Source organism: Osmia lignaria, chromosome 8 (assembly GCF_051020975.1).
Source record: "Osmia lignaria lignaria isolate PbOS001 chromosome 8, iyOsmLign1, whole genome shotgun sequence".
NCBI lineage: Eukaryota > Metazoa > Arthropoda > Insecta > Hymenoptera > Megachilidae > Osmia > Osmia lignaria.
Window position 1 is genome coordinate 4,787,382 of NC_135039.1, and position 12,910 is coordinate 4,800,291.

Below are 12,910 nucleotides of genomic sequence, written 5' to 3' on the forward strand. Positions count from 1 at the left end.
AACTTTAGGATTTGTAATGGCGCCGATCGATATCCGAAGTGACCGTTTTTATTTCCCACCGATGGACCATACATGCTAGATCGTCAGGCGACAATGCTACCAACCCCACTCCACACGCACACCGCCCGCAACGCCATCTACGGGATACATATTTCTAACATAAAATTTTTCAATTACACTGAAAAGATTAATTTAATTATTAAAATTTTATATAATTAAATAAAATTTTTTTATTGTTTTAATTAGTATATTATAAAAAGTTTTTATAAAAATTTAATGTTAAAGTAATATTTTAAGAAATAATAAATATATTTATATATATAAGTAATGTAAATGAAATTTTAAAATTTTATAAATTAAAGTAAAATTTTGTACCTTTTGTATCAGGGTTAATTTAAAAATTTTTAATAAGTTAAATATCTCGAAATTAAAAGAGTTAAATATATAAAATTTTTTTTGTTGAATAAAAATTATAAATATATATTTAGAGATTAGATGTTAATCAATGTTAATGATATCTAGTTATTTTTGAATTAAATTTAATTTATATATTTTTTAAAGTAAATTTAAATAAAAAAATTAATTTTATAAAATATAAATAATTTATGGGATAAACTATAAATTAAATTTATATAGTAATTTAAATTAAAATTAAAAAAATTAATTTTAAAATTTAAAGGAATTTAATGAGTATTTAATAATTTAATAATAAATTTTTAATTACAATAAAATTAATTATATATTAATTTAAAAAAAAATAATTTAAATAATATTAATTATAATATAATGATTAAATTAGTAATTTAATTTGTATAAATTATTTTATAAATAATATATATAAATATATATATTTAAGTAACTAGGCAAAATAATTATATTCACCTGTTTAACAAAAACATGTCTTTTTGAATTTAATATAAAGTCAGTTCTGCTCAATGAGGAATTAAATAGCTGCAGTATTTTGACTGTACAAAGGTAGCATAATCAATTGTCTTTTAATTGAAGGCTGGAATGAATGAATTAATGAAATATAAACTGTCTCAATAATATAAAATAAATTTAAATTTTAAGTTAAAATGCCTAATTTTATTTAAGGGACGATATGACCCTATAGAATTTTATATATTATAAATTTTATAAATTGTATTAATATATTTAGTTGGGAGGATTTTTAAATTTATTTAACTTTAAAATTTTAAAATATTGATTAATAGAATTTTAAATTGAAATATAATTAATAATATAAAAATAAATTACCTTAGGGATAACAGCGTAATATTTTTGGAAAGATCAAATTGAAAAAGATGTTTGCGACCTCGATGTTGAATTAAAGTTAATTATAAATGTAGGTGTTTATAAATTTAGTCTGTTCGACTATTAAAATTTTACATGATTTGAGTTCAGATCGACGTGAGTCAGATTGGTTTCTATCTTTAAAGAGATTTAAGATTTTTGTACGAAAGGACTAAGTTTTAAAAATAATTTTTAATTAATTATTAATAAATTTAATTATCTTGGCAGAGTAGTGCATTAAATTTAGAATTTAAATATATATATAATTATTTATAGATAATAATTTATTTAAATTTTGTTTATTTATTAATTACTGTAGTAATAGTTTTGGTTGGGGTAGCATTTTTAACATTATTAGAACGAAAAATTTTAGGATATATTCAAATTCGTAAAGGACCAAATAAAGTTGGAGTTAAGGGATTATTGCAACCTTTTTCGGATGCAATTAAATTATTTTCTAAAGAATATATATATTTAGATAAAATTAATTTATATATATATATATATATTAGGTCCAATAATTATATTATTAATCTCAGTATTTTATTGATTATTAATACCTTATTTTAGAAATTGAATAAATTTTAAATTTGGATTAGTATTTTTATTTTTAATATTAAGTTTAAGAATTTATCCAACTATAATGATAGGATGATCATCTAATTCAATTTATGCAATATTAGGGTGTTTACGATCTATTTCTCAATCTATTTCTTTTGAAGTAAGATTATTTTTTATATTTTTTGTTATTATAATATTTATTGAGGGATTTTCTTTAGAAATATTTATTAAATTTCAATTTAATGTAAAATATATTTTTCTTTTTTTTCCTTTATATTTTATATTAATTATTAGAATAATAATTGAATTAAATCGAGCTCCTTTTGATTTAATTGAGGGGGAATCTGAATTAGTTTCAGGTTTTAATGTTGAATATTATAGGAGAAGATTTTCTTTAATTTTTATAGCTGAATATATAATAATTTTATTTATAAGATTATTATTATTATTTATTATTATTAACCTAGTTGAGGCTCGCCAGGCACTCAGTCCTTGGGGACCATTGTACCCGGGCCGTTAGGCAGCCTCTTTACTGGCTGTACCTTGGCAGCTGGGCTTCTGTAGCAAAATTTAGAAGCACCGGCACCAGGCCAGCCGAGATGCTTAATGATGAGAGTTCCAAGGTCCCCAGGATTGATCCTCTTAGGGCCCTTAGTTCTCTGCATCTTAGAAGTATGTGAAGAGGTGTTTCGTCCTCTTCCTCACACCTCGGGCATAATGTCTCTTCTGTGAGTCTCATGCGTGCGAGGTGTTTCCTCGTGTACCAGTGTCCTGTCACTAGGCCCACGAGCATGCGCAGTCGCGCCCTGTCCAGGTGAATTAGGGTGTCACCCAGCTTCTGTGACGGTCCCTCAAAAAGGGCCCTCGTGTGTCTCATGCCATTAGCGTTATTCCAGAGCCTGGTGAATTCCTGGTTTAACCAGTCCTTAGCCAGGCTTTTTAACGCATAGGTTGAGACACCAATGGGGTACTCATGGCATGGCTGGGAGCTTGTCGCCCCCAGTCGTGCCAATTCGTTAGCCCTCTCGTTACCTGGGATGCCAGCGTGACCTGGTACCCATAGCAGCTTGACTCTGTTGTTCAGAGATAGCTGTCTCAAAGTCAGTATACAGTCCTTGACTAGCTTAGACCCTACCTCCACTTTATGGATGGCTCCAAGCGCAGCAATACTGTCACTGCAAATGTAGATGTGTTTGCCCGAATGGTCTTTTTCCAAGTTATATTTGGCGCAGGCCCATATGGCAAACACTTCTGCTTGGAAGACCGTAACGTGGTGGCCCAGTTTATAGGTCATTTCTACCTTTGGGCTATCCCCCGCTATCCCGGCTGCGGTGCCAGACCCGGTCTTGGAGCCGTCTGTAAACCAGACTAGCCCCCCCGGATTTAGGATGACGCTAGGGTCCTCTAGCCATTTCTCCCTTTCTGGGATAATCACGTCATATTCCCGTCTGAAGAGGTACACCGTCTTGCAGCGGTCACCACCGTGGGTCAGAATTAGCTCCGATCCCCGATCCCTTAGGATCTCGGTGTGCCCGCCGCTCGCCGAGCACCATTCTTCAGCTTGGTGTAGGCGGATGGCCGCTCTCCAAGCCGTTGCCATCACTGTTAAGTGGGGTGGCTTGATGTCGAGCAGCGCACCCAAAGCCATAGTGGGCGTAGTGGGAAGCGCACCTGTTATCCCCAGCAACGCTAATCGGTATATTCTTTCTATTGTCCTTCTGTGTGCTCCCCTCTTCATGGAGGTCCACCACACAATTGAGGCGTATGTTATAATTGGTTCAAGGATGGCCTGGTATATCCACCTGACCATCCTTGGTTTGAGTCCCCATGTGGGGCCAAACAGCCTGCGGCAGGCCCAGTAGGTGCTGATTGCTTTCTGGGTCTGTCTGTTTACGTGGTTCTTCCAGGTGAGTTTTTTATCTAGTGTGACACCAAGATATTTTACCTCATCTGTAAGTTGTAGTTGCGTCCCAAAGAGATGAGGAGCCTTAAAATAGAATCTTCTTCTCCTTGTGAATAGGACCAACTCCGTTTTGCTCGGGTTTGCCGAGAGCGAGTGTGATCGACACCAGGATTCCACAAGTGTGATAGCCTTTTGCAACCTCCTCGCTAATTCCAACGGGTGTCTGCCTCTGACCGTGATCGTAAGGTCGTCGGCGTAACCCTGAACCGCAAATCCTTCTGTGGTGAGTATACGTATGAGTTCATCAACCACGAGGGTCCACAGCAGGGGGGACAGGACTCCTCCCTGTGGGCAGCCCCTCGCAACGTCGGCCCTCACCGTCTCCTCTCCCAGGCTTGCTGTGACTGTTCTATTCGTCAGCATATTGTGGATCCATCTTACGACGGAATCCTTAATATTGTATCTCACCGCGGCTTCCTGTATAGCATCGTGGGGGGTGTTATCAAACGTGTTGGTGCAATTCAATTCGAGCGCCATCTACGAGTGTTACCGATGTTCCTACGTCACCTCCGATATTAATTCTATTGTCACACATTATACTTTACATCTAACATAGTTATCGTTGTATGTACTATTAGATTTAGAAACTATGTATATAAATAAGTTTAGTTTTACCTTATATATCGCATTCATTTTATTCTGCGTGTGCCTCCAACTCTAACAAGATGATTTCAATATCAAAAATTAAAAAAAGTAAAGTAATTAAGAAAAATTTTGTGGAAAATGGAAGACGGGAGTTTGATTGGGCATTAAATCCACATTCAAATGGGGTAATTTTTTCTCGATTTAATGGTTTATATATTCTTAAATAAAAATTAATTAATATAAGTATAAAAGTAATAATTATTATAAAATAAAATAAAAATATAATATTAAAAATTATATATATTAATTTTTTAAATTTTTTAATTGGAAATTAAATGTAATTAAATTTATACTATATATATATTATATTATGTTATATATTTTATTATTATTTATTATTATGTTAAAATATTCATCAATAAATTGAAATATATAAAAATAATCAAACTACATTTACAAAATGTCAATATCAGGATGCTGCTTCAAAATTAAAATGATGAGTTGCAGAGAAATGTAGATTAATTAATCGAATTAATGTAATAAATAAGAAAATAATTCCAATAATTACATGTAATCCATGAAATCCTGTTGCTATAAAAAAAATAGATCCAAAAATTCTGTCATTAAAACAAAATGGGGCTTCTATATATTCAATAAATTGAAGAAAGGAGAAATATATTCCTAAAATAATAGTAATTATTAAAGAAATTTTTCTTTCTATATAATTTTTATTTAATAATCTATTATGACTTCAAGTTAAGGAAATTCCTGAAGAAATTAAAATTAACGAATTTAATAAAGGGATTCTGAATGGATTAAATATGATAATATTTTTAGGGGGTCAAAGTAAACCAATTTCTATTCCTGGAGAACTTATTGAATGAAAATAAGTTCAAAATAATGAAATAAAAAAAAAAATTTCTGAAATAATAAATAAAATTATTCTAAATTTTATTAATTTTATAACTAAAAATGTATGAAATCCTTGAAAAGTTCTTTCTCGAATAATATCTCGTCATCAAAAAAATATAGAAGAGATTAAAATCAAAAAATTAAAAAAAATTTAAAAAAAATTTAAGTAAAAAAATCATATTACTGACCTTAATAATAAATTTATTAAATTAAAAGCATTAATAATAGGTCATGGTCTATTAGTAACTAAATGAAAAGGGTGATTATAATAAATTGACATTAATTTTTAGATTCTAAAAAATATAATAAAGAAAGAATAGAAAATACATATGCTTGAATTATAGAAACTGCGATTTCTAAAATTATTAATAAGTTTTGAATTAAAATTGTAATAGGTAATAAAATTAAGAATTTAGAAATAAATGTTCCTAAAAGAGTTAATAGTAAATGTCCTGCAATTATATTTGCAGTTAAACGAATTGCTAAAGTAAAAGGTCGAATAATATTTCTAATTAATTCAATTATTACTATAAAATTTATTAAAGCAGGGGGTGTATTTAAAGGAACTAAGTGAATTAATATATCTAATGGTTTATTTCATCATCTATAAATAAAAAATCTTAGTCAAGAAGAGAGAGCAATAATTAAATTAAATGATATATGACTTGTTGAAGTAAAAATGTAAGGAAATAATCCTATAAAATTTCTTAATGCAATAAAAGTTATTAATCTAAAAAAAATTAAAATATTTATTTTATATTTTTTTTTTGTTAAACTTTTAAATTCAGAAAAAATAAATTTAGAAATTGAAATAATTAATATTTCAAATTGGGATGGAATAATTCAAAAATTAAAAGGTAAGATAATAAAAATTAATATAGGACTAATTCAATTTAAAGAAAAATGTATTCTTGTAGTTGGATCAAAAATTTCAAAAAGATTTATTATCATTTTCAATTAAAGATTTTATGAGTTTTAAAGGATTTTTTAGGAAAATAAATTTTTAGATTAATTGGAAAAAAATAAATTTTAAAAATTAATATAAAAAAAATTAATAGTTCAAAAATAGAAATTAATATTCAATACCTGGGTCTTATTTGTGGAATAAAATTTTCATTAAGAGTAATATAAATACTATATTTGATTTAAAAGATCAACTCTTATTTTATTTCAGACACTTAATGATAAAATTTAAGAAATAATTTTAAAGAAAAATTAATTTTAATTTGACAAATTAATGTTATTTATTTAACTAATTTCTTTAAGTAGAATTTTTAATTCAATTTATAAAATTGTTATAAGATGTAGATTCTAAAACAATAGGTATAAATCTATGATTTATATCACAAATTTCTGAACATTGACCAAGAAAAAGTCCAGGTCGTAAAGCAAGAATATTTATTTGATTAATTCGACCTGGGGTTGCATCTCTTTTTACTCCTATAGAAGGAATAGTTCAGGAATGAATAACGTCTGTAGAAGTAGTTAATATTCGAACTGAAATTTTAAAGGGAATAATTATACGATTATCTACATCTAATAATCGGAAAGAATTATATTCAAAGTTTTTATTTATATAAGAATCAAATTCAAAATTATTAAATTCAGGATATTCATATCTTCAGTATCATTGATGTCCAATACTTTTTACTGTAAAAAAAAATTGGGTTTCATAATTCATCTGTAAAATATAAAATTTTTAAAGATGGAAAACAAATAAATAAAAGAATAATTGCTGGAATAATAGTTCAAATAATTTCAATAGTATGATGTTTTAAAAGAAATCGATTAATAAATTTGTTATTAAAAATATCTATTAATATAAAAAGTGTGACTGAAATAATTATAACTATAAATGTTATAGTAAAATTATGAAATGATATTAAATTATCTGAATAAGGAGAATTTGAATCTTGAAATGAATATATATATCACGAAGAAATTTTTAATAAAAATTAAATAATTTTATATATGGATCTTAAATCCATAGCACTAATCTGCCATATTAAATTAAATTTTTAAAATTAATGGAATTTCTCTATAAGAATGATTTAAGGGGGGATTGTGTATAATTCATTCTAGAGCTGTTTGATTAAATTTAAATAAAATTATTCGTTTTGAATAGAATCTTTCTAAAATAATATAAATTATTACAATAATTCTATTTAAAGTAATTAAAGATCCTATAGAGGAAAATAAATTTCAATATACATAAGAATCTGGATAATCTGAATATCGACGTGGTATTCCTATTATTCCTAAATAAGAAATATAAAATATAAAATAAACACAATACAATAAAATAGGAAATATAAAATATAAAATAAATGCAATACAATAAAATAAGAAATATGAAATATAAAATATACGACAAAATATGCTGTTGCTACCCGTTACACACTCCAAATGATGCGATTTCGCGTAGATACACCGCGTGGAGGCGCCTCAGCGACGCTGTGCGCAAGCGTATGGGAGTGGGAGTATGGCCAATCAGGGCTAAGATGCGCACGAAAGAACGAAAACTGATCTTTTCGCAGTTATGCTCTCTCGTGAAAACAAGTATAAATAAGTCTGAACCTATACGACTCTGCTACGAAGCACAGTACTTCGACAAAGCAAGGTTCCGTAAACTTCAATTGTAAAACGCTAGCGAATCGAAAGACAGTACCAGTAGTGAATAAACATACTTGTGATCGGAAGTGCGTGACCTTCACTCGAACCATCTACCCTACCGTTCCAATACCTGGACGACTCACCACAACAGTTTCTATTCGCAGATAGGTTCTACTCGCCAAGTGAAAGGAAAGTGAGAACCTCTATCTAATTAACAACTCTAAAATACATAAGCAACGCCGAGGACTCAGTGAGAGGGAGAACTCGCGACGTTACAGTGGTTTCGATACGAATCGAACGCCAACAAACATTATTAACCTGTAATATAGGGTAGATTCATAAAGAAATCTAGCTCGAGAATATAAATCTTTGTCTGCAACTTTAAAATCCAAGTTATTTACTTTCGAGCCAATTTCATTATACAACATAAGCAATTAATTGAAATACTGCTACAAAGCATACATAAAAATCACTTAAACATAAAACGAACTCATTTACTCCCTAAATAATTACAAATAATGAAATTTTCAAATGAATAATATAAATCTTAAACCAACGGATAACAAAAATACTACGGACGAAAACAGACTAACAAGAAGCAGGACACAAGAAAATCCTGAACTTAAAAGTATTGTAGAAAATCGTAACTATTCATCAGCATTCTTACAAAGCCGTAAAACACCTCGTTCAACAACAGAACAGAGAACATTCGACTTCACACCTGAAGTCACAGCCGAGGTATCAAACGTGAACACAAAGTTAGGTGCAATACCCAGAATAAAGAACGTAAAAGATTTATCAATAAACACTAATCAAACTGATAACAGAAGTGCCAGTTGGCAGAATAAAAATATAGGATTTACAATTAATCCGAGTAACTCAGCCTGTAATAACATTTGTAATATAGACAATTCAAACACGCTTTAACATACTTCGTGACAAATTTCCTCATTCCCCTAAACCAGTGTTTTTCTTGGATTTTCCCCAGCGTTTTGTCCAAAGAAAAGTGACCCAGATCGTCATGATACATTTTAACAATGTTCCACCGAGAGACACGAGGTACAACCCACTTGTCGCCCGAATCTGTTTTCCTAAATACCACGCCTCCCTTGAGATTGTACTTCTCAAAGTACTGGCGGGTTTCCGGTTGGACGTCATCCGTTTCTAACACCTTTCTTAATGCCGAAATTTCATCATCCTGCATTTGCGCCACCCGGATCCACTCCGAATCAGTGACGTCTACCCTTAAACATTCTACAGGGTTCCGACTCAAATAAATCTTGCAAGTACATCCACCACCTGGCCACCCGCGGAACGATGTCCTTCTTTTCGGCCGTCGCACGCATAGCACTACAATCGGTCACTACCGTAAATTTTATTTCAAGCAAATATACGTGAAAGGCTTTTAAAGCTGCCACAACGGCCAGAGTCTCCAGCTCGTATGAATGGTAGTTTCGCTCTTCTACTGATGTTTTCCGACTATAGTAAGCGACTACCCTTTTTTTTTCCATCTGTTTCCTGCAAAAGTACAGCCCCTAGTCCGATAGAACTTGCATCGGTATGCACTTCAGTCGGTCGGGTTGGGTCATAAATGGTTAAGATAGGTCGTTCAGAAAGCGCGTTTTTTATTGTTCGTACCGCGTCTGTTTGTGATGTCTTCCATACCCATGGTGCATCCTTCCGTAATAAATCAGTCAATGGTGCTACTTTCCGAGCATAATCTTTTATAAAACGACGAAAATAGCCTGACAAACCTAAAAATTGCCGTACCTCCTTAACACTAGTAGGCACGGGTGCATTTATTACTGCATTTATTTTTAATACGCCGGGTCTCACCCCCTCTTTCGATATCTCACGACCTAGGTAATCTATTCTGCGTTGGAAAAATCTACACTTCTCTAAATTCAGCGTAAAACCATTTTCCCTTAGAACCTCTAAGACCACCGTCAGGTTTTTGAACCCTTCTTCCAAATCTTTCGTTGGTATCAGAATATCATCGATGTATACCAACGCCGTCCTGAATCGGAGCTCACCCAGGGTTTTGTTCATAGCCCTCTGGAATACCGACGGTGCATTTGCCAACCCGAAAGGCATACGTAAGAACTCGTATTGACCATCCGGCGTGACAAAAGCTGTTTTTTGTATCGAATCCGCGTGCATCGGTATTTGATAAAACCCAGATGTTAAGTCTAAAGATGTAAAAGATGATTTTCCGTCCAATTGATCGATTTGATCCTCGATTAAAGGTAAGGGATACTTATCGCGCTTCGTAATTTTGTTCAGTGCCCGGAAGTCGATACACAGACGTTCCTTACCATTTTTTTTTTTTACCAATAAAACCGGACTCGCATATGGAGAACTGCTTTCGCGAATGAGTTCGTTCCTCTCTAGTTCGGCAACCATTTCCTTGACTATTTCGCGCTCCGACAGCGACATACGGTAAGATCTATGCCGAATCGGTTGATCGCTCGTCAATACAATTTGCATCTCGGTCACTCTGGTTTTTCCTAATTCGTCCAAACTCAAAGAAATGCTTGACCTAAACTGATTTAGAATATTTTCGAGTCTACGTTTGTTATCCCCAGAAAGTTCCGAAGTGAACACTTGATCCGAGTCGATCCTGCTCGCGTACCGCACTTTGAGTGCGACATCAAGTTGAGACTCGTGAACCGCGTTCGCACATTTTCTCAGTAATACTTTAATTCCGGATCCATCAGCCATAGCCACCACCCCTGGTGTATTCGTTATATCACGCCCAATAGTACAATAGTAAGGAGCGAAAAAATAACGACACGTAAAAAATCAGGATTGCTCTTTATTCTTCAACGTCCGTCGACGATCTGCGCGTTTTTCGCGTCCCTTCGCGGACGCGTCGCTCGCGTGTTTTTTGTTACTACGGCATACGGTACAGTCTCTTATAAATCTATAATAAATATATGTAGTACAATCTCTTACACTATTAAAACCCTTGACGCCAGCTGATCATCAGCAACAATGAAAATCTTTATTTGAAATTTGACGTCGTCCACCTCTAAATCTATCACTGAAGAGCCCACGGGTATAACTTGGCTACAATTGAACCCCGTTAAGATAAAGTCCGCCGCCTCAAATTTTAATTTCAACTTCCGCGCCTCACCGTCTCGGATAATCGAACAATCACTACCCAAATCGATCACACACTCAATCAGCTATCCATTTATGAGGCAAGGTTTACTGATCTTTCGCGAATTAACTGTTTCAACACATAATTCCTTTGCTGTGACGCTTTCCATTCGTTGTCGTGTTTCGTCTACGGCGGATTGTCATGCTAGATTAGTCTTATCTGATTTATTGGTTCTTCGAAAGCATTTCTCCTCCGTATGCCCGACCTGCTTACAAAAAGTACATACAAGTTTACCCCGTAAGTTGTCTGAATTTTTCCTATTAGCTTCTGACGGATTGTTTACCCTTTTAACGCAATTCCGCTTAAAATGCCCAATGCCCCCGCAACTGAAACATTTGGCGTCGGACACCTTCTTACTAGTTTTGATATTACTGCTATCTACCCCGACATTACTTGGATGATGACGTTTAAGTTCCTTTGGTTTGGTAATGGTTTCGGGGGAGGGAAAGATACTAAGGCAATCATTTAGTTCTGCTATCGTTTTACAACGAGCTGCTAGGACCGTAGTACGTATACCATCATCGCATATGCCTTGAACTACAAAATCAGCAAGTTTAGGTTCGGGAATTTCTAAACGTAATTTGTTTATCTTTCCTAATTTTATTAGGCAATACGTTAACAAATTATCACCAAGCTGACATTTATATTTCGCTGCCTCCTCAAATAATTTTCCGAAACTCGTGTCCCCCGGAAACTGTCTAATTAGATCTGACGAAAAAACTGGCCAGGAAATATGGGCGTTCTGTAGCTCATCATACCACAATCTCGCGTTTCCCTTCAACTTGCATATGGCAAGATACATTTTCACCTTATCATCCCAACCATACACTGTTGCACTGGTGTTCACCTTGTCAATCCATTCACTTGCCGAAATACTCCCCTTTTCGGGATCAAATTCCGGTAAAAATTTCTCATTTATAAAATTGTTATTAACCGTCTTAAGGTCGATTTATATTATCCGTTCAGACACGGGCCGTTTCCGATCAGTTAGGTTCCGAAAAAAACGATGTAGTATTGGTCGTCTTATGTTTGAAACGGAATGCGTCTGAACCGATCCATCACGGTATATATAAACACTCGTATTCAATAACACAGAACAATATTTGTCGGAACCTAACTGATCGGAAACGGCCCGTGTCTTTTGCAATGGGTACATTGTCGGCGACAACATGGCGAAGACAAGAAGCTACAAAAATAATGACTTTGTATGATTCGGAACCCCCACATCTATACAAACCTTCTACTTTGAGAAAGGCGAAACAAAAAAGACAAGATCTTAACTTGCAAGTCAAAGGATCGTGTGCGTATACTAATCTGCAAAATATGAAATATACAAATCATGCAGGTTCCATTCATAGTATAGGTTATGATCCATTTTTTGTTCATTATTGGACACCTGAACAAATAATTATTTACTTAGAATATCACGATACACTTTATATTGATGGAACCGGTTCATTAATAAAAAAATTTAATTTACCAAATGGGCAACTGTCGTCACATATTAATTTATATCAAGCCGTTACGAATACAGCTAACTATAAGATGCCAGTATTTCAAATGTTGAGCGCTGTGCAAAATGTCAATGCTATTCAATATTGGTTAAGTGAATTCTTGCGTATTGGATCGATTAGAAAAGCAAATTTTCCAATTCCTCGATCAGTCGTATGCGATTTTGATATGGCGTTACTTAATGCTATTGTGAAAGCTTTTGGCCAATATTCTAACTTAAAACATTATTTAACAACTTGTTTTGCTCTAATTTTAACAGAACATTCTGTTGAAACGCCAAAATGCTTTATACGGCTTGATATTTGCCA

General features: G+C 32.8%; 1 protein-coding gene and 1 pseudogene across 1 annotated transcript; both read right to left on the minus strand.

Annotated features, from left to right (window-relative positions):
- Nucleotides 1-2,383: 2,383 nt before the first annotated feature.
- Nucleotides 2,384-4,294, minus strand: LOC143305548 (uncharacterized). The gene has a single exon (XM_076689584.1). It carries the CDS (start codon nucleotides 4,292-4,294, stop codon nucleotides 2,384-2,386), a length of 1,911 nt encoding a protein of 636 aa, XP_076545699.1.
- A 572-nt stretch (nucleotides 4,295-4,866) lies between these two features.
- On the minus strand, nucleotides 4,867-5,411 carry LOC143305512 (cytochrome c oxidase subunit 3-like; annotated as a pseudogene).
- Between the last annotated feature and the right edge of the window lie 7,499 nt (nucleotides 5,412-12,910).